A 25896-nucleotide genomic window follows, 5' to 3' on the forward strand; every position below is an offset into this window, starting at 1 on the left:
AAAAAAAATTAGTTCAACAAACAGAGAAGCGTAATCTTGCAGGAAAAATAGGGAACTTGTTCTTGGTTTTAACCACTAACTTAGCCGAGAAAATCAAAACTCAGTCTAGCCTCAACAGGTAATCTGTAACAATCCAGCCATTGTACCATTTACACAAGGATCTGTATCAGAAAGCTGCGCTGTATCAACATTCGAATGAGTGTACAGCTCATAGTTTCAGTCACAAAGGCTGATGTTTAAATGCTGCACTATTCAAGGAGAATTTCTGTGCTCAGTTTAGGATTACAATGATTGAGTATTGTAGAGAGACCAGGGATCATCATTTAACTCACGTTAGGCATTACTGGATTCTAACACTGGGGGAACCCTGCTCCAACCCTGTGCACATATATCTCTCATGTGAAATGCCCACAAATCATTTCCACAAGTCTGTAAATGGAATAATTAATTTACAAGCTCTTTAGTTTACTCAATAATGTTAGCCCAATCTGCTCACTGACACCACAGAAAGAGACGCGATTACCTGCATTGGTGACTTGGCATAGTTGTGGTTATCAAGGAAAGCTGGAAGGCGTTGGATGACAGGGCTGGGAGCTGATGTGGGACCATTTGTGCTGGACACTGAAGTTTTGGTTGGAGGCTTTGGTTTATTCGAAGGGCTGGACGTACAAACAGGATGATTTTGAGGTGTAGAGGTTTCACTGGAGCCTGGAAAAAGAAAATTCATGCTACACAATGTTCTCAATGCAGAAGTGGGATTTTTTTTCAGTCTGCCCATTATATCAACAACTACAGTGGGGAAATGCTCAAGTCCATGTCACTCAGAGAGGTGATAGCACCAACAATGGAATCAGGATAAGATACTAATATTTCACATCAAAATTGAAAGGATAGCATGAAGAGGAGAGAGAGTATACATAAGTGCAAATGGCACCATCTGCTTTACATGTCACTGAACAAAAATTGGTACCTAAACAACCTAAAAATATTCCTACAGAAAAAGGAAAGATTTGATGATTAAATGAATATACCATCTGTTGTGTGCCCTGTGCAATGATTTAATGCTTACCACTCTGCAGGTTGTCCTGTCCAGGGAATGCCTTGTTGCTCTCTGGTTCAGGAGCAGGTTTGTTCAGGGCCTGCTTTGCTTCCTCCATGGCTTGAGCTTCCTGAGGCTTCTGCGTCTGGATCAACTCTGGCTGGGTGACACGGATGAGCTAGAGGAAGAAATTATAAGGTGCAGCTCAAAGAGTTACTGTGATAGGATACATCCTGTGGTGCACGTGAGAAAATAAAATGAAGCTTGTGGACTAGAATGAAATTCAACCCAGGGAGAAACATGACCTATGGAATGAAATTAAAATAGATCTGGGGGGCATGAAAGAATGGGAATCTATAAGTAGCTGACACGCCTACGGTAGAGAAATATCTTCTTATGCAGGAAGGACCACTAATAACACCATCCCATGTCAAATGCAGCAACTGCAAGATTCTTCTGCTGTCCTCACTCTACTCTAACACTATTGATCAAGGACAATTGTTGAGAGCCCTATAACTTGCCCGATAAAGTTTGGATAATTAAGGTGACAGAAGAATTACAAGAACAAACTCCAACAAGGCTACTTAAAATCAAGTGGTATCTGGTAGAGAGCTGTGTCAAACAGTAAGAATTTAAAAGACCTCCAGTCTCTTAATGACAGCACAGCTGTTTCTAAAGAGGCAATATTTTATTAAAATGAACTTGCATTAACACAGTGCCTCAGCTTCTCCTAACAGGATATCTTAAAATCCTTCACAACCAATTAACTCGATACGTAGTCAGCATTGTTAGAAATGCAAAGATCAATTTATGCACAGTAACGTTCCCAAAGTGAGAATGCATGAATCATGGTGGTTGAAGGAAGAATGTTGGTCAGGGTACTGTGAGAAGTCTTGCCCTCTTTCGAACAATGCTACTTGTTTTTTCACATCGACCCAAGCAGACGGATGGCTCCTCAGGATATTATTAAGCTAGAGAGGGTTCAGAAGAGATTTACCAGGACGTTGCCGGGTATAGAAGGTTTGAGTTATGAAGAATGGCTGGATAGCCTGTGACTTTTTCCACTGCAGCACAGGAGGTCGAGAAGCCACCTGATAGAAGTTTATAAAATAATGAGAGGTACAGATAGAGTTAATACAGGAAGGGTCGCTGGACCCGAAAAGTTAACTCTGATATTTTCTTCACAGATGCGGCCAGACCTGCTGAGCTTTTCCAACAACTTTATTTTTGTTTCTGATTTACAGAATCTGCAGTTCTTGCGGTTCTCCCTAGGATGGGAGATTTCAAGACGAGAGAGCACTTTTTTAAGGTGAGAGGAGAGAGATTTAAAAAAGCCATGAGGGGCAAATTTCTTTTCGTTTTTACAGAGGATGGTTCGCATGTGGAATGAACTTCCTGAGCAAGTGGTGGATATGGGTACAATTATAACATTTAAAAGACATTTGGATGGGTAAATGAATAGGAAAGGTTAGGAGGGATACGGGCCAGGAGCAGGCAGGTGGGACTGCTTTAGTTTAGGATTATGTTCAGCATGGACTGATTGGGCCAAAGGGTCTACTAATGTGCTGTGTGGCTCTACGACTCTATCACTAAAATGCAGCACTCCAAATCATAGGTGGACTGAGTGGCAGTGTACACAATGTTGCCTCAGGTCACAGTGGATCTTAAATGGAGAAACAGTCATTCACAGCCTGCTCTGAAGGAGAACCACACCCTGGCTTTTAACCTAGATCTTGCCTTGTGTTTGTCAATGTGACTCTCGTCTTGCCTAACCAACCATTATTGGAACAGGTTGTCAATTCTCATGACCTGATTCTGTTAGTTAGTACCTGCTGAAGGGCCTCCAGCACCGTTTGCCGGTTCATTTTCAGAAGGCTCAATTTCGTCTCGTACTTCATCCTCCGATCTGGCACCACTGCCATCAGGTTGAAACGGATGTCATGGTAAGGTTCTCTGGGACAAAACAAAAATTTCATTGTTTCATTATGTTATTTAGTGTTAGCAATGAACCATTTAGCACTTAAACCCAAGTTCCCATATGGAGACAGCGCTGTGACTGCTGCCTGTCAAATGCTAGCAAAGAGAAACAGTAACTACTGAAAATTTATAAAACAGTTGATGGCTCAGTAGGTTGTTATTCATTGAACCAGGAATGTTAAAATATTGCATCCCAGATCCATGTTTAGTTCGTTAATCTCAGATGAAATGGTGGCAAGGGCATCATAATTACTTGAGAACACCCACAAAGGATTGGTGGGGAACACCAAAATGGAAAGGATTAGTGCTCCTGATCTTTATCATTTAGAAATAAGGTATGACAGTGGAATGTTACTAGAATGGCAATGCTGAGATCAGACAGCCTAATCATAAGTGCAAGTCCAGAATTTTAAGTGGCAATGAAGCCAACAATTATTGCAAGAACCCACCTCAGTGTTTTAATGTCTTCTACAAAGGCGAAACTGAATAACTATTTCTATAATACACTCTTACCTGATGAGCTATAAGTAGCATGGATCCAGTAATCAATCGCATTAACAAAATGCTAACAATAAAATGTATCAATAAATGAATTAGGGCTATTAATAACATTTCCTGAATAAAAAGTGACTGAATTAGTATAGATCATTACCCAGCTGTAGCCAATCCTATTCGCTCCATTATAACTCGTCGTGCCTTGTCCGTCCACTCTTCATCTTCAGCCCAAGGCCCTGGAACAACAGAAAGTGTCACTTTTCAGCACAATACTGGTGGACTACATCAGAAACAAGATACATACACATCACAAATGTTGACAATACTACAGGTTCAAATGTTATTTTGACAAAATACACCTCTTGTATAAAGAAACCTTGGTTCATTAAGCAGGGTGGGCTAAATCGTGAGATGCAATGATTAATGATGCTAACACTTGCAGACAGTAGGATGAAGAGATGATCGCTGGTATCATGGAACTCTGGAGTTTTGAGGTCCTGGGAACAAATGCATTTGAATAGATGATGCTCCACAAGCCTTGCTATCAACAGAGCAAATGTGAAGGAAGTAGATCCTGTTTGCTCAGAGATTAGAAACAGCAAGGTAGCATTGCAAAAAGTAATGACAAAATAAAGGGAAAGGAAGTGTAAATGATGGGTGGTGGGGAATTTTATTTTTCAAATGCTGAAACAAGACATTAGACTCATGTGATGGAGAATAGTTGGCAGAATTCCTGCTACAATATGTTATCAGAATCAGAAAATTAATGCAGGGATTCAGTAACTGCTAAAAATTCATAACAATTTGCAACAGCCCTCAATGTTACTTTAGGTGACAGACTGAATATTTTAGTGGCTTGAAATCACCCAGTGTGCTAAAGCTTTCTAGACTAACAGAAGTTGTTGCAGTCAAAACCAAAATGTATAAAAAGAAATGTAGCCATCCACACACCACTCACGTGCCACCTCAGTGGTATCCTACCATAAATATACTGTACTCAATTTTACAAATGGATTATATATTTATAAAGTTAGTACCACTTTGTATTAAAATTGCATATGCACAACTTTCAGTTCCATCATAAACCCTACTTTTAAAATAAGTGTCTGAAAGTGAGTTTATCAATGCTGAATCAGGTACATCTTTCCTTCCATTAATCTTTGAATAAAAGATTATACAATTACAGAGCTCTGTATATTCAGTTAAGTGGGGCTGGATGAAGGCATTCTCCAGAAGTTTGTGTACTGTAGCATAGTGATAATGTCACTGGACTGTAATCCAGAGGATTCAGTCACATGCTGTGGGAACACAGGTTCAAATTCTATTAAGGCAGCCGGTGAAACCTAAATGAATAAATAGAACATAGAACATTACAGCACAGTACAGGCCCTTCGGCCCTCGATGTTGTGCCGACCTGTCATACCGATCTCAAGCCCATCTAACCTACACTATTCCATGTACGTCCATATGCTTATCCAATGACGACTTAAATGTACCTAAAGTTGGCGAATTTACTACTGTTGCAGGCAAAGCGTTCCATTGCCTTACTACTCGCTGAGTAAAGAAACTACCTCCGTCATCTGTCCTATATCTTTCACCCCTCAATTTAAAGCTATGCCCCCTCGTGCTCGCCGTCACCATCCTAGGAAAAAGGCTCTCCCTATCCACCCTATCTAACCCTCTGATTATTTTCTAGACTATAAACCCAGTTTCAATAATGGTGACCAAGAAACTGTTTGTTATAAAGCGAAATGTCCTTAAGGGAAGGTAATCTGTCACTGGGCCACCCTGGTCAGAGCGGCAGAGTTGCCTTATTAGTAATAACTGAAATTAAATTGATAGCAAGTGATATAGGGTTGGAAGCCACTGAATCTGTTCGGCAGACTTGAGGAATCGCGAAGGGAAGGAACACCCTGATGTGAGTTATTACAGCACACCCCCACCTTTAAATTTGATTTCTCTCCACAGATGCTGCCACAGCTGAAATTTTTCCAGCAAAACCTAATTTGTATAATCTCTCCTCATACCAGGACTTTGGGGTTAAGTTATCATTCCATAAACCTACTTTGTGCTCCCTCTATGGCCAATATCTCCTTCCTGAGGTGTGATGCTCAGTTCTGCTCTCTGTACTCCAACTAATTCCAGGGTTTTGACCCAGTGATACAGAAGGAATGGTGGTGTATTCCAAGTCAGTACAGTGGGTTGGAGGTGAACTTCAAGAGGTGGTGTTCCCATGAGCCTTGTGACTTTGATCCTTTAGGTGACAAACACTGCAGCTTGGAAAGTGAAGGGGAAAGCATGGCCTTAACTATCAAGACTGAAGATTGAATCACTAAATTGGTGTACAATATTAAAAGGATAGATCTGCCACCAATTAAGGAAGTTGCATGGTTTTGCAACAGGGCATTCAATGCTAATGAAGGGTATGCCTTATGTCATTGATTTTATGGATTCTATGATTCATAGAATCTCTACAGAGTGGAAACAGGCCATTTGGCCCATCAAATTCACATCGACCCTCTGAACAGCATCCCACAGAGACCTAGCCTCTCATTGTATCCCAATAACTCTGTACTTCCCAGGGCTAACCCACCTGGCCTGCATATCCCGAGACACCACGGGCAATTTAGTATGGCGAATCCACCAAATCTGCACATCTTTGGGCTGTGGGAGGAAACCAGAGCACCTGGAGGAAACCCAAGCAGGCACAGGGAGAACGTACAAACTTCACACAGACAGTTGCCTGAGGTTGTAATCGAACCTGGGTCCCTGGCGCCAGTGTGCTGCCCTGCATGTTGACATGCAAAACCATGCAGTGAGGCTCATACCATGATCAATGGGGTAGGCTTTCAAACCATCCAGCTCAAATAGGCGACCTTTAATGGGAACATAACTGACAAAGTGAAAGGCCTCCATGGTCCGCACAGCACTGATCCCATTCTGTTTCTCCGGAAGATGCCGTGGCTCTGGCCTAGAGGGGCAAGTGAAAGAGATCATAAGTTGAGTTTCATGGAATGGCAGGGACATGAGTCAGGATTTCAGCACCCTTCAAACCCCAACACCTTCCCCACCAACCCACATCATCCTCAGGTCGCAGTGCAATGCTACATATGCAATCAGACTAGCCAGTTATCTAAACATGGAAGGTCAAAATGGGAGGCAGCTGAGGCTCTGCACAAAAAACCAGCAATCGAGGAGAATTAAGGAGTTCCTTATTCTACATAAGTATCTCGAAGAAAGATTATTCGGAATGGGACGTATACTTCAATTCACGCTCTACAAATTCAACTTCCTTCAAGATAAAGCCTTCATTTTGCTGCATCAATTATGTGTCTTAAGTTAAACAATCGGAAATTTCAACTCCTTTTAGGCACAAAATCAAATCTTAATCACAAATTTTCTGTCTACAAGGACATTACAGCAGTGTTTTGGATGGTAGGAGGTAAGCACGCTTCTTTAGGGCAGGTCATAGGCTACGGTAAAGTAAGCCAAATTTCATTGTGTACCCTTTTGTAACGTTTATTTAAAGACACACCTCATTTTGCTTTAGTCAGTCCCAAGCAACTATGTCAGTTCCAGCAAAGTGACCAAATGATTGTTACAGTTTAGATTTTGAGACCATTACATCAGAGATAAAGCATTTGGAGCAGAAAATGCTTTTTCAAACAAGCAATATTACTAAAAGGCACTGAAACGAAGTTCAAATGAGCTAAGCTATAAAGTTTATTAAAGAGTGTAAACAATAACAACTTGTTAGTGAGTGCTTCTGACCTACTATGTTTGGAGATTCCTAGTTCTTGCTCAGAGTAAGGATTTTCTGATATACTCTCCACTCTGTTGAGATCTTAGATAGATAAATTAGAGGGGGGTGGACAGGCAGTCTGGTTTTAAACAGAAAGCTGCAATGACAAGCTTTCCACTTTTCAGAAAGGTATGGGTACAAGTTGCTCCCACCAAAATTTGGAAATATATTTATTATTCTGTATCATTACACTAAGGCAGATTGCACTGATTGAGTTATTTGTCATAGCACTGCTATGCTGCTCAATATGTAGACTTGCTGTTTGGTGATATAAACATCTTACGAAGTTTATTCTTAAAATATCTTCAGTAAGACTGATGAGACACATGCACAGGGATCTGTAAAACACATTATATTTAGTCCATTTATCACTGTGGCTTTAGCCGATAAGTCAGAGATTTTATGAATCTGTCACTCTGTGCCTCCTCAAGCAAATGAAAGTATCCGGAGAAGAGAGAGATTAATGAACAACGAGTCTTGATAAGCCTAAAGGATCAACACAGTGAACCCTGTGGAGAGAGACAATTGAGCTGCCTTTCCAGTCTTTCCCTCCACCCATAACACCAATTTTATTTTGTGTCTGTATCTGTCTGCATGTGTGCGTAGGAGGAGTTTTACAAAAGGGCTAACACTTTTCAAACTAGCAGAGCAATTTGTCAATGGTTATAATTATTTATCTGCAGTTAAGATCTATTTATTCGAAATAAATTAATTCTAATTAACTACAGAGACCTGGTCTATGCCTTCTGTCACATGTAAAAGACAGATAAATTGGGGAATCTTTTATATAATGCACCAGGAACATTCAATAATTATGTTTCCATTCTGATGCCGCTGACCTTAGCTATGGTAGGATAGGTGGTGTCAGCATATGACAGTTGTATCCAGCAAAGTAACCATTCTCATGGGAGGCAGGCATTTCTACCATGGAGCGTAGCTCATTAAACGTTGCTAGATCATGGTCATCAAGGCCATCTGGAGCACCACTGGCTTTCTCCAGTTAAGATCTGGTAAGTCAGCACACAAGGTATGGGATTTCCTGCTCTGCATCTTACTGGGTAACTTACAAACAGAGCCTCGCCTCCCTAAACTGCCTCCACCATACCACATCCCACAATACTTTCAAAAGACAACTGAAAACTCGCATTTTCTGTTCCTTTCCTGATGTTGTCTTCCAGATGTGTTTAGATTTCTTTATAAAAGCGAGGAATGCATTCAGAAGCTGAAGTGGTTAAGCCCAGAGGAAGTTATCAGCTCATACTTACAAAACTTGGATACGTTGCCATTCAGTTGCTGCTTTATTGTTATAGCTTTTATTTTCTGGTTAAAAACAGGTTATGTCATCCCTTAGGTCTCTTTCTTTCAAAATAAATCCTTACATCAATGCATTTTCTGCATATCCCAGATTTGATTACAGAAAGAAGGAAAATTTTTAAAAACTTAGGAATTTAGTTACTGTAACATGGACTTGCTTTTTTAGACCAGGGATACTCACCAGGTTTTATTGGCATGGACCTGGTTAATCATAGCCAAGACTGGCTCTGAAATATCAAAACTACGTTCCTGAGCACCCATGAGTAAAAACCATGGAGATCATCCAGAATTTTTAAATTGTATTTGAATTCTTGTGTCACATTCCATCAAAGGCTGAAAAATAAATTGCATTCCTACCTTGCATGGCTGTTGTGTGCCTTTGCTAGTTCTGGAGCATTGCCAATTGCATAACCTTTACTCTGTGGAGCCAAAATGAACAGCTCTGGTCACTTGTGAGTTGACAATGAAAAACAGCAGCTTTCAGCTCAACCCAGAATGCCTGACCCTACTTCATTCACCTTGCCAGTTGCACAAACCCCCATGTCGAACATCTAGCTTGTACTAACTGTTTGACCCCTCCCCTGGTTTTAGTCCTGTCAAAGTTCTGACTGCTGCTGACTGTCACCAATAGAAGTGACCTTTCTGAAAGTTAAGACTCGACAGGACATCTCAGCAAGATCTTTGACAATAGGGCTTGTGAACCTATCCCCATGACATGCACATTTACTTGCATACAGCACTGGAGAGTCATCAGGAACAAGTGCCTGTTTTGTTGAATTACCTGCTCCCTGGCTCACAATGCTGAGGTCAACTGTGGCATCTTCAGCACCATAGTGAGTGAAGTTGTTTGTATATCCCAGTATCACATCAGCTATTCAGAAATATATAAACAAGCGATGTTTTCTCACAATGATAAAACATGGTACTTTCAAATAAGATAAATATGTCTCTTCCAGACATAGAGAATGATCAAGGACTGGGGCCATTTCTGGGTGCTGACCCTGTTGTTGCCTGCTGTCTGTCTACACAGTATTGTGGTCTAATGGGATGTGACAAGTTAACAGGCTGCCTCTATATTCACTAACCAATTATGGATTATGAACGTGGTCACAATGAGTTTTAGTTCAATGAGAAGGCCCGCAGCACTGAACGAGTGGCAATACTACTGGGAGAATGGACATTGCTGAAGTTGTATTCCAGGCTGCAACTGGAAGCGAAGGAAGAAATTACAAGGGCTGTGACCCAATTTTTTTACTTCATCTCTGGCCACAGGGGAGGTGCCAGAGACTGGAGGACAGTTAAAGTGTTTCCACTTTTCAAGAGGGTTGGTGAAGATAAACCAGAGAATTACAGACCAGCCAGTCTCATATCAGTGATAGGGAAACTGGTGCAGAAAATTCTGAATGAGAAAATTAACCTCCACTTGGACAGGCAAGGTTTGAATAGGGTTATTCAGCATGGCTTTGTCAGAGGGAGGTCATTCCTAACAGATTTGGTCGGACTTTGAGGAGGTGGTCAAGTGTGTGGATAAAGGTAGTGCAGTTGATGTGGTTTATGTGGATTTCAGCAAAACCTTTGACAAGGTCCCACATGGGAGACTGATAAAGAGCTAAAAGCTAATGGGATCCAGGGTAACTTGGGAAGTTTGATCAAAATTAGCTGAATGGCAAGAGTCAGAGAGTGCTAGCAGATGGCTGTTTTTGTGACTGGAGGCTGGTGACCAGTGGCACATCACAAGGATCAGGGCTGGGTCCCTTATAGTTTGTATATTCATAAACGAAATAGATGAAAATGTGAAGAGACTATAAGTAAATCTGCAGGCTACACAGAGATATAGGTGGGTTGGCCAGATGGGCAGATCAATGGCAGATGGAATTTAACCCTGAAATGTGAACAGGTAACTTTGGAAGCAGTAATAAGACAAGGGAGTACTCAATGTACAGCAGAACCCCAGGAAGCTCAGAGCAAGAGACAGAAACTGTCAACTGATCCCTGAAGACAGTACGTCAGGTTAATAGGATGGTTAAGGTGGCATATGGGACACTTGGCTTCATCAATTATAAGACCTGGGAGATTGTGTTAGAGCTGCACAGTACTTTGGATAGGCGACATTGTGTGGCATTCTGCACACAGTGGCTCAGTGGATAGCACTGCTGCCTTACAGCTCCAGGGACCCAGGTTCGATTCCACCCCCCCGGGTGACTGGAGTTTGTACATTCTCTCCATGTCTCCATGGGTTTCCTCCCACAGTCCAAAATTGTGCAGATTATGATTGGCCATGCTAAATTGCTTGTAGTGTTCAGGGATGTGGAGATTAGGGAGATGGGTCTGGGTGGGATGCTCTGGGTGTCAGTGTGGACTTGTTGGGCCGAAGGGCCTGTTTCCACACTGTAGAGATTCTATGATTAGAGGAAGTATGTGAATACACTAGAGGAATGTCTTAAGGTTGGATGGCTCACCGAGCTGGTTTGTTGTTCCGCAGACGTTTTGTCACCATGCTTGGTAACATCCTCATTGCAGCCTCTGATGAAGGGTCAGTGTGTTTTCCCACCTGGCTTTTTAAACTGTGGGGTCCGTTGCGATGGATTGCCTCACTTCCGGGTGTCCTCCAGAGTGGAATGTATATAGGGTCGAGTTCAATGTGTTTATTAATAGCCTGCTTCGTGGAGTGCCATGCTTCCAGGAATTCTCGTGCTTGTCCCTGTCTCGCATATCCCAGTTGAAGTGGTGGTTCTCCTTGACCATGTGGATTGAGATGAGTGAGTATTAGTCGTGTCTTTTTGTAGCCAGTTCGTGTTCATGTTCTCTTGTTGTTAGTTTCCTTCCTGTTTGTCCGACGTAGTGTTTCTTGCAGTCTCTGCAGGGGATCTTGTAGATTACATTGGTCCTGTCCATGCGAGGAGTGGGTCTTTAGTTCGGGTGAGCACCTGTCCATTGTCCTCGAAAGCACGGAAGAGATATTCCTCCTCCTCTCGGCGTAGTTCCATGTTGCTGCAGAGTGTTAGCGCGAACACTATTTAAAAAGGGCAACAACACACTGCAGCAGCACAAAACTATGCTGAGAAGATGAATATCTCTTCCAGGTATTCAAAGATAACGGATATCCAAAGAACTGGGTCCGGAGATGCCTACAAGAACAGCATCAGAAAGATTCTACACACCCCGACACACTCATCACACTACCCTACATCAGGAACACGTCAGAACTCACCACAAGACTTCTACGACCATTGGGCATCAGGATGGCACACAAACCCACATCAATCCTACGACAGGGCTCACCCGAACTAAAGGCCCACTCCCCGCCATGGACAGGACCAATATCATCTACAAGATCTGCTGCAGAGACTGCGAGAAACACTACATCGGACAAACAGGAAGGAAACTAACAACAAGAGAACATGAACACCAACTGGCTACAAAAAGACACGGCTAATACTCACTCATCTCAATCCACACGGACAAGGAGAACCACCACTTCAACTGGGGCAACACCAAGATCCTGGGACAGGCTAGGCAGAGACAAGCACGAGAATTCCTGGAAGCACGGCACTCCACAAAGCAGGCTATTAATAAACACATTGAACTTGACCCCATATACATTCCACTACAGAGGAAACCCGGAAGTGAGGCAATCCATCGCAATGGACTCAGAGTTTAATAACCAGTCGGGAAAACACACCGATGCTTCATCAGAGGCTGCTAATGATGATGATGATGATATTACCAAGCATGGTAACGAAATGTCTGCGGAACAACAAACCAGCTCGGCGAGCCAACGAACCTCAACACCCACAACCTGAGCTACAAATCTACTCCAGAACTTTATAGAGGAATATCCGTTCTAAGAAAGGGTCACCAGACCCGAAACATTAACTTTGTTTTTTCCTTCACAGTTGCTGCCAGACCTGCTGGGCTTTCCCAGCAACTTCTGTTTTTGTTCCTGATTTACAGCATCTGCAGTTCTTTCGGTTTTTAGATTCACTAGGATGCTGTCTGGGATGGAGCAGTTTAGCTATGAAGAGGAGCTGGATAAGTTTGGTTTGTCTTCTTTGGATCAGAGAAAGCGAAGGTGGGACATGATAGAGATTAATAAAATTATGAGGAGTATGAACAGGACTCATAGGAAGAAATTGTTCTCCTTAGTTGAAGGGTCAATAATGAGCGGGCATAATGTTAATTTGAAAAGCAGGAAGTTTCAGGGTGATTTGAGGAATTTTCTTTAATCCAGAGGGCTAGGCAGGGGTTGGTGGGGTGGGGGGGGGGGGGGGGGGGTGGTCTGGAAAGCACTGCCTCCGAGGGTAATAAAGAGGCAGAAAGCCTCACTACTCTTTAAAAAGTACATGGATAAGCATTTGAAATATCATATCATTCAAAGCTATGGGCCAAGTGTTGGAAAGCGGAACGTAGATAGATAAAACACAGTGTGGAGCTGGAGGAACACAGCAGGTCAGGCAGCATCAGAGGAGTACGAAAGCTGATGTTCTGGGTTGTGGCCCTACCTCAGAAATGGCAGAAATACTGCAGATCGACGATGGGTTTGTTTTTGTTGGTGCAGGTACAATGGGCTGATGGCCCTATTCTGTGCTATATGACTCTATGAAGGAGGTAGGAGATTGTAAAAACTCTTCGAAACGACTGTGCTCTCAGACAGCTGTTAAGCAAGTTAAATCCATTGGCAGTCCACTTCTGGGAAACTTGCCTGCAGATGGAGCAGTGACAGGGAGCCATGCCAACTGGGGTTTTGTGGTATTTACACAGTATTCCCTGCCACCAAACAAAAGGAAAGATTTTGTCTCCGGTATCTAATGAGACACTCATAAGGAACTGAGCTGGAGTATGGTTCATAGCATGTGCCCTGGGGGTTGGTATTGCATTCTTACAGTAATTAGAAACCAACTATTTTTCCAAAGAAGAAATGAAAAATCCTAGAATTTGCAAAGAGGTATGAAAGTATTCAGTGCTTAGAAAAATGCACCATTAACCATAGGCAGTTTTTCATTTAGTTTGGGAAAACTGAGGCTAAAGTGGCCTTGGCAGCTTCATAAAAATATTGTGGCTACGCTGAACAGTGAAAGATTTATTTGTAAATAGCTGCTTCTTGAATGAGCAGATTCAAAGGATATTCAGTTCTGCATTTTTACGGTGGCTCTTAAAGTCAATGCCAACAACTCAAGAAATCAAAGCACTTTCAGCCCAATATGTGACATTCTCAAAGTAAATCCATACCTCAGGGCTGAAACCTTTGGTAAAGTCCTTCATCCGGCTGAGGGTGGGACCCAACTCCACATTATCACAGTTCAGGAGGACGCTGAGCAAAGCGTGCGTCGCACACGAGTTTGGAATCAGCTTTTGAGACAAAATCAAAAAAAATGTAATTAAATTGCTGTGCGCTTGAAGCAACCTGAATTAATCAGGATCAGTCAGCACAGGTCGCTAAAACATAGGATATGTTAGGCATTCCTGATAGAATTCTTCAAGATAACAACTGAAGGTAGATAAGCAAGATGCAGAGGTTGTTGTTCACATGGATTTGCAAAAGCTACTTCCTCAGAGACTTGGGGCATATGGAAATGTATGTAATATGGCGTGGTAGATACAGAATTGATTGAAGGGTAGAAGACAAAAGTCTGGATGAATGTGGAGTGTGGAATTCCAAGCAGTCTGTTTAAGGGCTGTTTTTATTTACTCAAGCTACATAAATGGACTGGACATTGAAATTAGTGAAACAATATAAAGATCTGTTAGTGCCATAAAGAACTGGTAATGATAATTGAGGGAAGCATGATAAATTATTCCAAAGATAGTGAAAAAACAGCAGAGGGAAAGACATAAGCAGTCAGGGATTCTAAATGGAGTCGAGGAGCAGAACAGCCCTGATATGCAGATGCATGGGTCATCAAGGGGTGGTGCCACTAACAGAAGGATAGCTTTTGTCACTATACAAAGGGTAGAAAATGACTGGGTGCAAAAAATGACTGGGTGCAAAAACAGACTGATCAAGATGAGACCAGGAACAGGAATAACCATTATTAGGACAATCTTAAATTGGCGTGTTATTTCCACTAAGTCTAAAGGAATTAGTTAATACATAGAAAATACAACAGAAACAAGTCGCTTTGTAAATCCAGTCCACCTTGGCATTTATCTTTCACACAAGGAGTATTCCAAATTCTTCTGTGCACCCCTTTCCTCTTATCCAATAATTCTGTTCTCCTACAAATACCTACTTACCACAATTAAAATGCTGACAGGGTCAATCACTAATTCTGTCAGTGCATTCCACAGCAGGATTATCAAATTAATCAGCCTCTTCACAGGGTATGGGCATCTCTGGCCAAACCAGCATTTTATTGACCATCCTTAACTGTCCTTTAGTCTCTTTAAGAATTTGAGAGGGTTAATAGCGATAAGACCATAAGAAAGACCATAGTAAACAGGAACAGGCCATTTAGGCCATTCAGTTCCTCCAGCCTGCCCCATCATTCAATAGAATCATAACTGATCCGACAATCCTCACCTCCATTTTATTGCCCTATCCCTATTGCCCTTGATTCCCTTGCTGATCAAGAATCCATCTATCTTAGCATTAAATATACACAATGACTCCAGCCCCATCACTCTCAATCCTCTGAGAGAAGAAATTTCTCCTCATCTCAGCCTTGAATTGGCACCCATTAATTCTGAGACTATACCCTCTGGTCCTAGTCTGAGAGGGGAAACATCCTCTCAGTATTTACTCTGTAAAGCCTCTTGAAAATCCAACATGTTTCAATGATATCAACTCTTATTCTTCCAAATTCCAGTCAGTGGAGTCCCAATCTATTTAACGCTTGCATATCAGGCAATTCCTCCATCCCAGGGATCATTCAAATGAACCTTCTCTGAACTGCCTCCGATGAAATAATATTTTTCCTTAAATTTGGGGACCAAAACTGCCCACAGTGCTCCAGATATGGTCTCACCTGTACCGTGCACAGTTGCAGTCAGACTTCCTTCATCTTCATCACAGAATCCCTACTGTGTGGAAGCAGGCTATTCAGCCCATTGAGTATACACCAACCCTCCGAAGAGCATCCCACCCAGATCCACGCCCTAACCGTATCGCTGCATTTCGCACCCGAGGTACTATGGGCAATTTAGCATGGCCAATCCACCTAACCATCACATTTTTGGACTGTGGGAGAAAACCGGAGCACCCAGAGGGAGAATGTGCAAACTCCACACAGACAGTTGCCTGAGGCTGGAATTGAACCTGGGTCCCTGGCGCTGTGAGGCATCAGTGCTAACTCAATGAGCCACTGCGCTACCTCTTACACTCAATCGCTGCTGCACAAATACCTACAAGTTCCCTTTCTACAAGCAGCTTTCTACAACTTTTCTCCATTTAAGTAACATTCTGTTCTTTTGTTCTGCCTTCCAAAATGAACAATTTCGTATTTTCCCACATTATACAGCATTTGCCAACTTTTTGCCCACTTACTTAAACTGTCAATATCTCTATGTAAACTGTATCTCATAGAGTGCCTTTCCAACTATTTTAGTGCCATCTGCAAATATGGCTATATTTGCGTTCCAGCACTAAACCCTGTAGAACCCCACTGGTCAAAGTTCACCAGCTTGAAAAGAACCCCTTATCCAACCTTGCTGTGTCCTGCCAGTGGCCAATTCTCTATCCATGCTGCTGTCCTACATTCAACAGCATGGCCTCTTATGACTTTACCTTTTTAGAGGTCCTTACTGAATGCCTTCTGGAAGGCTAAATACAACATCTCTTCTGATTCCCCTCTATCCACACGTGTTGAAGGTTCCTTGAAAAATTCTAACAAAATATTCAGATTCTGATTTTCGAAACTTTCTCCTCTAACTTCCTTCACAATTGATTCTGATGCTTTTCCAACACTTGGTGTTAAGCTCATTGGTCTATGTAACCTGCTTTTCACCCATGATAGAATTTGAATAGGAATGTCACATTGGCAAGTTTCTAATCTTCTCCAGAATCCAAAGATTTTTGGAAAACTACAACCAATGCACCCACAATCTCTGTGGCTATCCCTTTTAGGATCCTAGGGTGTAAGCCATCGGGGCCCGGAGACATAACTCCTTTCAGCTCCACTAGTTTATTAAATACCACTTCTCTCGTAACGGTGATTGAGTTTAATTCCTCCCCTGTACTCTTTGATATTATGATGTTCTAAGCGTCTTCTACTGTAAAGAATGATGCAAAATATCTTTCAAACTCCTCTGCCATTTCCTGGTTCCATAATCCTGCTGTTAATGAGAAGTTAACCAGAGGACATAAATGTCAAGATAAAGCTAGAAAATAGGCATATTTAGGTTATGAAATTCTCAGCCAGAAATCTTTGCTGATGCAGAAACAGAAACAGAAGTTGCTGAAAAAGCTCGACAAGTCTGGCAGCATCCGTGAAGAAGAAAATCAAAGTTAAAATCACAGTCTTCCTATAGTGTGGTGAACTGAACTGCACACAGCACTCTAGCTGTGGCCTAACTAACTTTATAAACAGCTCCATCATAACCTTCTTGCACAATGGTCAGCATTATTCATGACTCCTCAGATACTGAAGGAATCCATGTTCTAGGTTTGGGCGGACAAGTGGCAAGCAGCATTCATGCCCCACAAATGTCAGGCAAAGACCATCTCCAATAAAAGACGATCTAACCATCGCCCCTTGACATTCAATGGTGTTATCATCAGTGAATCCCCTACTACCAGCATCCCAGCGCGGGGGTGGGGCGGGAGGGGTTTATCATTGACCAAAAACTCAACTGGCCACACCATATAAATGTATTAACTGCAAGAACAGGTCAGTGGCTACGGATACAGCAAGTAACTCAGCTCCTGACTCCCAAAAGGCTGTTCGCCATCTACAAGGCACAAGTCAGGAGAGTGACGGAATACTCCCCACTTGCCTGGATCAGCGCAGCTCCAACAACACTCAAGGAGCTTGACACCAAACGGGACAAAACAGCCCGCTTGAATGGCACCACATCCACGACTATCCACTCCATCCACCCCAGACACTTAGTCGCAGCAGTGTGTACTATCCACAAGATGCACAGCAGAAATTCACCAAAAGATCCTTAGACTGCACCTTCCAAACCCATGAACGCTTTAGTCTTGAAGGACAAGGCAGCACAAGTTCCCTTCCAGCCACTCACCATCCCGACTTGGAAATATAGGACCGTTCCTTCATGGTCACGGTGCCAAAATTCTGGGGAACTTACAGCATGTTGACAGCAAGGGTTCAAGAAGGCAGCTCACCACCACCTTCTTGAGGGCAACTAAGGACAGGTAATAAATGCTGGTCAACCAGTGATGCTTGGATCCCATGAGTGATTTTAAAAACTTTCAGGAGCTACTATATTGTAATGAATGCTGCATCAATTGTTAAATTTAAATCTGGATTTGAAATCAGATATGCAGTAAACTGTCTGCTTGAAATATAAACGTATGGACAAGGAGCAGGAAGACACCATTCAGCTTCTCAAGTCTGCTCCACCATTCAACAAGATCATGGCTGATCTAAGTACAACCTTAAATTCACTTTCCACCCAACCCTGATCATCTTTTAACTCTTGCTGACCAAGAATCTATATACCTCTGTCTTAAAAGGTTTTCAAACTCTGCTTTCATGCCTTTTCAGGATGAGAATTCCAAAGACTCATGACTGCATGTGAGAAAACTTCTTGCCTCAAGTCTGTTTTTTGGGTAACCCCTTATTGTTAGGTGGTAAAAGATGTTCCAGTTTTGTGCACAGCCAATAGGAATGCATTAGCTGTGTTGTCACCAGTGTTAACGGTGGTGGCTTTTTTCTGTGTGGGAGCTTGTGTTGTTATTTATAAGAAAAAGTTGCCAATTTGTGCCTGTGACTTGTGCTAATTTACATTTCTGTGGTGTCTTTGAAATTAATGTTTTCCTTGTGTGTTGTGGCTTTTAGGTGTAATAGAATGGTGGTGATTGCAGAGGATATTAACAAATTCTTCTAACTCTGCCCTGAGTGTCCAAATACCCCATATGTCATATAAACACAGGTGTTTTTAATTTGTGATAGCGTCATGTAATAAATGTTATAGTGAGACTGAAAAAACAACTCCTAAGTCCCAAAATGTAGCCCTGAACATCAAAATCTCAAGGAACAAACTTTTAAAAATAAAAACCAGGGTTGAAGCTAACAGGTTTCAAAGTAGAACAGGGATAAATATGTGAAAAGGTGAAATTAGCAAAATGAAATGGAAAGATCAATGGATGTGTGACTAGATTGGTTTCAGAGAGAAAAAAATGTGCCAAAATGGCATTACATTATGCTTTATGACTCTATAACTCAAGACTATCCCGCCACCCTGGCACACACAGCATTGGAAATGTCAGAGCTTACCTGGTGAGCAAAGAACATGTCATTAACAATTTCCTCATCGATTACTGATGTCTCATCCACCAGGGGTGTCACCTTGCGCCGTGATCTTCGCTCTTCAATCCATTTAAACAGGAAGATAAATCCATACACTGGGCTGAACATAAGACAGTAGGAGCAATGTGAGGCAGCACATTTGGTATCACATTAACAATTGTATGTATACACTTGAACAGAGAAAAACATTTTGAAAGGCATTAGGAGGTATAATCAGACAAACATTGACTCTAGCCACAAAAGGACAAAGTGAAAAATGCAACCAAAAACGTGTATGAAAAGCATCGGGCTTCAGAGAGGCCGAGAATTAAACAGAGTTAAGACAGAATTCTATAGGGTCCAGAGGCGGAAGGTATCGCTGCTGAATTGGGATAAAGGAAGGAGGAAACTTATAGAGATGTGTTATAATGCTATTAAGCACAATGAAGAGATTTAAATATAAAGTTAATAATTTTAAATCGGGGTTGTTGAGATCCTGAGTGCAGGACAAGCTCTTGGGTCGTCAGAACGTGGTGCGGATTAGAACAGAGATAGCGCAGTTTTGGTAAATTTACAGACTTTGCAGGAGTCAGTCACCAAAGGAGCACTGAAATAACTGAATCTGAAACACTAGTTATATATTAAAGAACCGCGTAGTATTTTATTGCCAAGACACTCGTTTGCGCATTGCTTACATATGCAATGCAACAAAGCACAGGATAGATAGAATCATCACACAGATTGATATTTAACATCTACATTGAGGTCTTTCCAACGGAGATACGTTGCGATGCAACATAACTGAGAGTTCCCTTTGTTTCATAATGTATTGTTTACGGTTCAGTAGCCTGCACAAATTCTCAAATATGTAGTTCTTCAAATGCTGTAATTACAACTTTCAAGTAACCCTGCCAGGCCAAACATGATGGGAGAGCACCAATGAGTTTGACAGACTCATGTGACTTGGATCAAATGATAAACCAAAACCGAATGCCTCCGGTGGCATCTCGGGCCCAGCAGCTGGCAGTGATCAGGGAATTCCAAACAACAGGAATCCAGTTGACTCTGATAACAGTGGAATTCTTTTCAAACAGTTTATGTATAGTTTCGCTCTCACCACGGTCAGTGACTATGTAAGCAGATGCTAAGCTCATCTCTGACTTGAGTGAAATGAACATGGAATCTGAAGTCGTCTACACTTTGCAGTCCAAGTTGTCACTTGGTTTATTAAGTGTATTGGTACTGAAATTCCCCAAGGGAAAACAAATCACACCACATGTGAACCGACACAGTTTTATATTGTGTTGCTTGTAACTGCAGTAAGATAGTAGTTATTCTTACTAAACCAGTAATTCCTAGAGAAAGTAAGAACTGCCGATGCTGGAGTCAGGGATAACAGAGCGTGGAGCTACAGAAACGCAGCAGGTCAGGCAGCTTCAGAGGAACAGGAAAGCTGACATTTTGAGTTGGGAACCTTCTTCAGAAAATGTCAACTTTCCTGCTCCCCTGATGCTTCCTGGCCTGCTGTGTTCCTCCAGCTCGACACTATGTTATCTCCAGAGAAAATGCTTGTTACAATGGATCATCATGGCAACTTGGGAATTTGAAATCACAAAAAGAACCGGAAAAACTTGGTGTGAAAAGTGATTATGAAGCTTTCAGATTGTTGTGAAAACCCAAATGGTTCAGTAGTATCCCATCAGGAATGAATTATGCAACTCTTACTCGTCTGCAACAAATACAGATATGTGACTTACTAGCATCAATTGCCCTCTTAAGTCGCTCAACCTAGAGCCACTCAGATAAATAAAGAACAAAGAATAATACAGGACAGGAACAGGCCCTTCAGCCCTTGAAAACTGCGCTGACACATTTTGCCCTTCTATTCTAAAACTGTTTTCACTTACAGGATCCATATCCCTCTATTCCCTTTCTATTCGTGTATTTGTTCAGGTAGTTTTTGAATTGAGCTCTTATGTCTGCTTCCACCACTTCCTCTGCCAAAGGTTTCCAGACACTTACAACCCGTGGTGTAAAAAAATCTGCCTTGCGCATCTCTTTTAAACTCCCCGCACCCCACCTTGCACCTTGAACTTGTGTCCCCAAGCAACTGACCCCTCCACCCTGGGAAAAAAGCTCATACATTCCACTCTATCCATGCCATTCACAATCTTCTAACCTTCTATCAGGTCACCCTTCAATCTCCTGTGTTCCAGTGAAAACAAACCCAGTCTATCTAACTTTTCTTCATACCTGAAATCCCCCATACCAGGCAACATCCTGGTAAACCTTTTCTGCACCATCTCCAAAGCATCCACATCTCTCGAGTATTGTGGTGACTAGAACTGTACGCAACATTCCTAGTGTGGCCTAACTAAAGTTCTATAAAGTTGCAGCATAACTTGTCTATCCTTATACTCAATGCCTCTTCCAATGAAGGCAAGCATACCATAGGTTCCTTTTTTACTACCTTATCTACCTGCACTGCCAAATTGGTGATCTATGTAAATGTCTGCTATTGATATTGAATAGCCCACTACTGATACCTTTAAAAAAAATTTCACCTTTCCTGTTATTTTCTCAGACAAATATTCAAGAAATTTTTGGGGGGATAATCGGATCTTTTTAGTTTCTGTGAAGTTTTTTTGGTACATAGTAAGGTTAAGTAATCATCCCTTTTTTAAAAGGGTTTGCAGTATTGGGTTTGGTGCCAAGTTTTTTCACACACTGGAGAGTCCGGATCTCTTTGCATTTCAATACAGTACTCCTAAGGATTCTGCCATTCACAGTCTAATTTCCGCCTGTTCTTGACCTTCCAAAATGCATCACCTCACATTTGTCTGCATTAAACACCATCTGCCATTTTTCTGCCCATGCCTCCCACTGATCTATAACTTGCTGTATCCTCTAATAAGCCTCGTCACTATCCACAACTCCATTTTGTATTGCCCACAAACTTACTAATTAGACCAGCCATGTTTTCCTCTAAATCATATATGCAGACCACGAACAGCAGTGATTCCCTGTGGAACACCACTAGTCACAACCCTAGATTCTGAAAAGCATCCTTCCATTACTACCCCGTCTCCTATGACTAAGCCAGGTCTGTACCCACCTTGCCAGCTCATCCCGGATACCATGTGACTTCACCTTTTGTACCAGTCTGCCATGAGGGACCTTGTTAAAGGTTTTACTGAAGTCCATGTAAATAACAAGCATTTTTCTCTCATCAATCCTCGTCGCCACTTCCTCAAAAAACCTCAATCAAGTTAGGCATGACTTCCCCTGCACAAAACCAGGGTGTCTGTAGTTAAAAATTCCATTTGCTACTAAATGTGTACAGGTTTTGTCACTGAGAATCTTTTACAATAATTTCCCTACCACCAACATGAGGTTTACAGACCTGTAATTTCCTAGATTATCCCTGTTACCCTTCTTTAACAACGGGACAACACTGGCTATTTCCCAGTCCTCTGGGACCTCAGCTGTGGCCAAACAGGATACAAAGGTGTCTGTCAATGCTCCAGCAATTTGTTCTCTTGCCTCCCTCAATATTCTGGGATAGATCCCATCAGGACCTGGGGACTTATCTACCATAATACCTTTTAAGATGCACAACAGCTCTTCCTTTTTAATAGCAATCTGGCTTAGAAACTTGATACTCCCCTCCTGGAGATCATCCTCCACCAATTCCTTCTCTTTGGCGAATACCAATACAAAGTATTCATGTAGGATCTCACCCCCCTCTTCTGGCTCTACACATAGGTTTCCTCTTTTGCCTTTGAGTGGGCCAACCATTTTCCTGGCTACCCTCTTGCTTTTTATATAGGTACAGAAAGTCTTGGGATTCTCCCTAATCCTGTTTGCTAATGGTTTTTCATAACCCCTGGCTTTTCTTTAGTCCGTTTAGTCCTTCTAATTCCCTATTTAAGTTTTTTCCTACTTTCCTTATATATTTCAAGGGCTTTGTCAGTTCCCACCCTCCTAGACCTTATGTATGGTTCCTTTTTCTTTCTGACCAAGGTCATAACATCCCTGGTCATCCAAGGTTCGTGTAACTTGCCATACCCATCCTTCATTCTTGCAGGAACATGCTGCTCCTGAACTCTTATCAACTGTTATTTGAAATATTCCTACGTGTCTAAAGTGGATTTGCCGAAACAGCTACATCCAATCAAAATTCTCCGATTCCTGCACTATAAATTTGCAATGAAAATGTAGACTGCATTGCTTCAAGGAGACGGCCCTCCATAATCATTTCAACAACAGATCTAGAATCTACTACAAACAAGGAAACTGTTCTGCCCATCTGGTTCGTACCAGCTCTTTGTAAGAGTTCAATGATTATAGAGTCATAAGAGACAAATAGCACTGAAACAGGCCTTTTGGCCCAATTTGTCCGCGCTGACCAGACAGCCCAATCTGACCTAGTCCCATCCGCCAGCTTTCAGCCCATGTCCTCGTAAACCTTTTCTATTCATTTACTCATCCAGATGCCTTTTAAATGCTGCAATTGTACCCACTTCCACCACTTCCTCTGGCAGCTCAGTCCAAACATACACCACTTTCTAAGTCAAAAAGTTAACACTCAGGTCCTTTTTAAATCTTTTCCCTCTCAACTTAAACTTATGTCCTCTAGCTTTGGACTCCTCTACTCAAGGGAAAAAGGCCTTGGTTATTCATACTATCCATGCCCCTCATGATTTTAAAAATTTCCATCAGGTCACCCCCTCAGCTTCCGACTCTACAGGGAAGAAAGCCCCAGCACATCCCATCTTTCTCTTACAATACAAACCCTCCTTCCTATAGCAGGGCAACCAGAATTGAATGCAATGTTCCAGAAGTGGCCTCTCCAATGTCCTTTACAGCCACAACGTGATGTCCCAACTCCAATACTCAACAATCTGACCAATGAAGGAAAGTGCGCCAAACGCCTTCTTCACCAATCTGTCTATCTGTGACTCCACTTCCAAGAACTGAGGCTCCTCCTGCATCCCTAGGTCTCTTTATTCGGCTAACACTCCCCAGGGCCCTACCATTAACTGTACACGTCCTGTTTTACCTTACCAAAATGCAACACCCCATAATTATCTAAATTAACCTCCATCTGCCAATTGTCAAGCTCGTTGGCCCATCTGATCAAGGTCTCATTGTACTCTGAGAAAATCTTCATTGTCCACTACACCATCAATTCTGGTGTCACCTGCAAATGTACAAACCATGTTTCCTACATTCACATCCAAATCATTTGTAGAAATGATGAAAAGCAGTGGACCTAACCAATTCTTGTGGCACACCTTTGGTCATAGGGCTCCGATGTGAAAAGCAACTGTCTACCACCACACTTTGTCTCACACTTTCATGCCAATTTTACATTCAACTGGTCAGCTCACCCAGGTCCCATGTGATCTAACCTTACTAACCAGTCTACCATGCAAAGCCTTATTGAATGAGTCCTGCTTTCCTGTTCTTTTCTCATGGCCATCAAGCTTTTATCCTAATGCCCTTTGGAAATGACTTACTGAATCTGCTTCCATTCAAACAGTGCATTTCTGAAGACTATATTTCATTGTATAGGATGATTTCCTTGTGCCATCTCCATTTGTTTGCTAATTATCTTTATTCTGTGCCTTTCTGCTACTGGAGGCAGAGTCAATAAAGGGAAACTATTAAAACTATTCATGACGTTGAACACCTCTGTCAAATTTATCCCCAGCCATCTCAACTGAGGAGGCCCAGTTTCTCGGGTCTCTCCAGGTAACTGCAGGCTCCCATCACATTATCACTCTAGCATCTCCACCACATTCTCTAAGGCCTTGACATCCTTCAGAAAGCGCGGTGGACAGAATTGAGCACAATATTCAACTAAGGTCTAATCTGTGAATTTTAAAGGTTTGGATTGATCTTTTTGATTTTGTACTCTATGGCTTTATTTCTAAAAGTTAAAAATCCCCAAAATGTGTTTTTTTTAAAAAATGGCATTCTCAACTTATCCTGAAATGTTCAAATATAACGTACACAAAAAAAAAGGAACAAGGGTAGGCCATTCAATCCTTTGAACCTGCTTGGCATTTTAATAAGAACATCTCTGTTCTGATTGTAACCTTGAATCAGTGTTCCTGCCTATACCTGATAACCTTGCTTACCCACGTTTTACCCACATCTGCCTTAGAAAATAATCAAAGGCCCTGCTTCCAACACCTTTCCAGGAAGAGTTCCAAAGGCTTACGACCCTCTTTTACACTCTAATTCTGCATCCCAAAAGTGACGTCTTTCCTTTGTAATTTCTCATCTCTACCAAGCAGTTTCCAAATCCTGGCTTCCTGAACTCAGTTCATCCCTCTCAATTGTATTAATACCGCCGAGTCACCCCTGCATCCCTCCTAGCTTCCTGCCCTTTCAAAAATTCCTGTCTCAGTCAATATTCAGGTACCAATCCATGTTATCCTGCAATGTCTTTGTAATGAGTAACTAAATTGCTTTCATTCATTTCTATTTGCGCCCATTCTCCCTGCACTCTATTTAAAATGCTGCACTAAGTGCTGGATAAATGTCGTGCCCACATCACAATTTTTTAAAGGCACAGTTATGCAACTATGACTGGAATTCTATATTTCAAATGGCTCACCTGGATGGGCAGAATCTGTTAACTGTGCCAGTACACGTGACAATAGAAAATGGCACATCAAGTCTCTAATTCCGCCTGACAAAACTGTTGTGCCAATCCACTTTGCAAGAAATACACCACTTATCAGGTACACCTTCCTTGTGCTCTCACAGGATAATGAATTGCTCTGTCAGTCCCACAAGACATTTCCAAGGAGAGGTAAACCGTTGTCTAGGTTGGTGAAACTGGGGTC

The 25896-nt window shown here is 42.0% G+C and overlaps 1 protein-coding gene across 2 annotated transcripts in view; it reads right to left on the bottom strand.

The window, feature by feature from the left end:
• The window catches only part of bap1 (BRCA1 associated protein-1 (ubiquitin carboxy-terminal hydrolase)), a 68135-nt gene that overhangs the window by 19542 nt on the left and 22697 nt on the right, over window positions 1–25896 (bottom strand). For both annotated transcript variants that reach the window (XM_059649494.1, XM_048548200.1), the window contains exons 4-11: window positions 19025–19157; window positions 13857–13976; window positions 8985–9046; window positions 6340–6482; window positions 3669–3747; window positions 2869–2992; window positions 1070–1217; window positions 524–708 (exon numbers count right to left, since the gene is read on the bottom strand). In XM_059649494.1, the coding sequence (XP_059505477.1) occupies window positions 524–708; window positions 1070–1217; window positions 2869–2992; window positions 3669–3747; window positions 6340–6482; window positions 8985–9046; window positions 13857–13976; window positions 19025–19157 (994 nt within the window). The remainder of the gene's footprint in view (window positions 1–523; window positions 709–1069; window positions 1218–2868; window positions 2993–3668; window positions 3748–6339; window positions 6483–8984; window positions 9047–13856; window positions 13977–19024; window positions 19158–25896) is intronic.

This window comes from Stegostoma tigrinum, chromosome 11 (assembly GCF_030684315.1).
Source record: "Stegostoma tigrinum isolate sSteTig4 chromosome 11, sSteTig4.hap1, whole genome shotgun sequence".
NCBI lineage: Eukaryota > Metazoa > Chordata > Chondrichthyes > Orectolobiformes > Stegostomatidae > Stegostoma > Stegostoma tigrinum.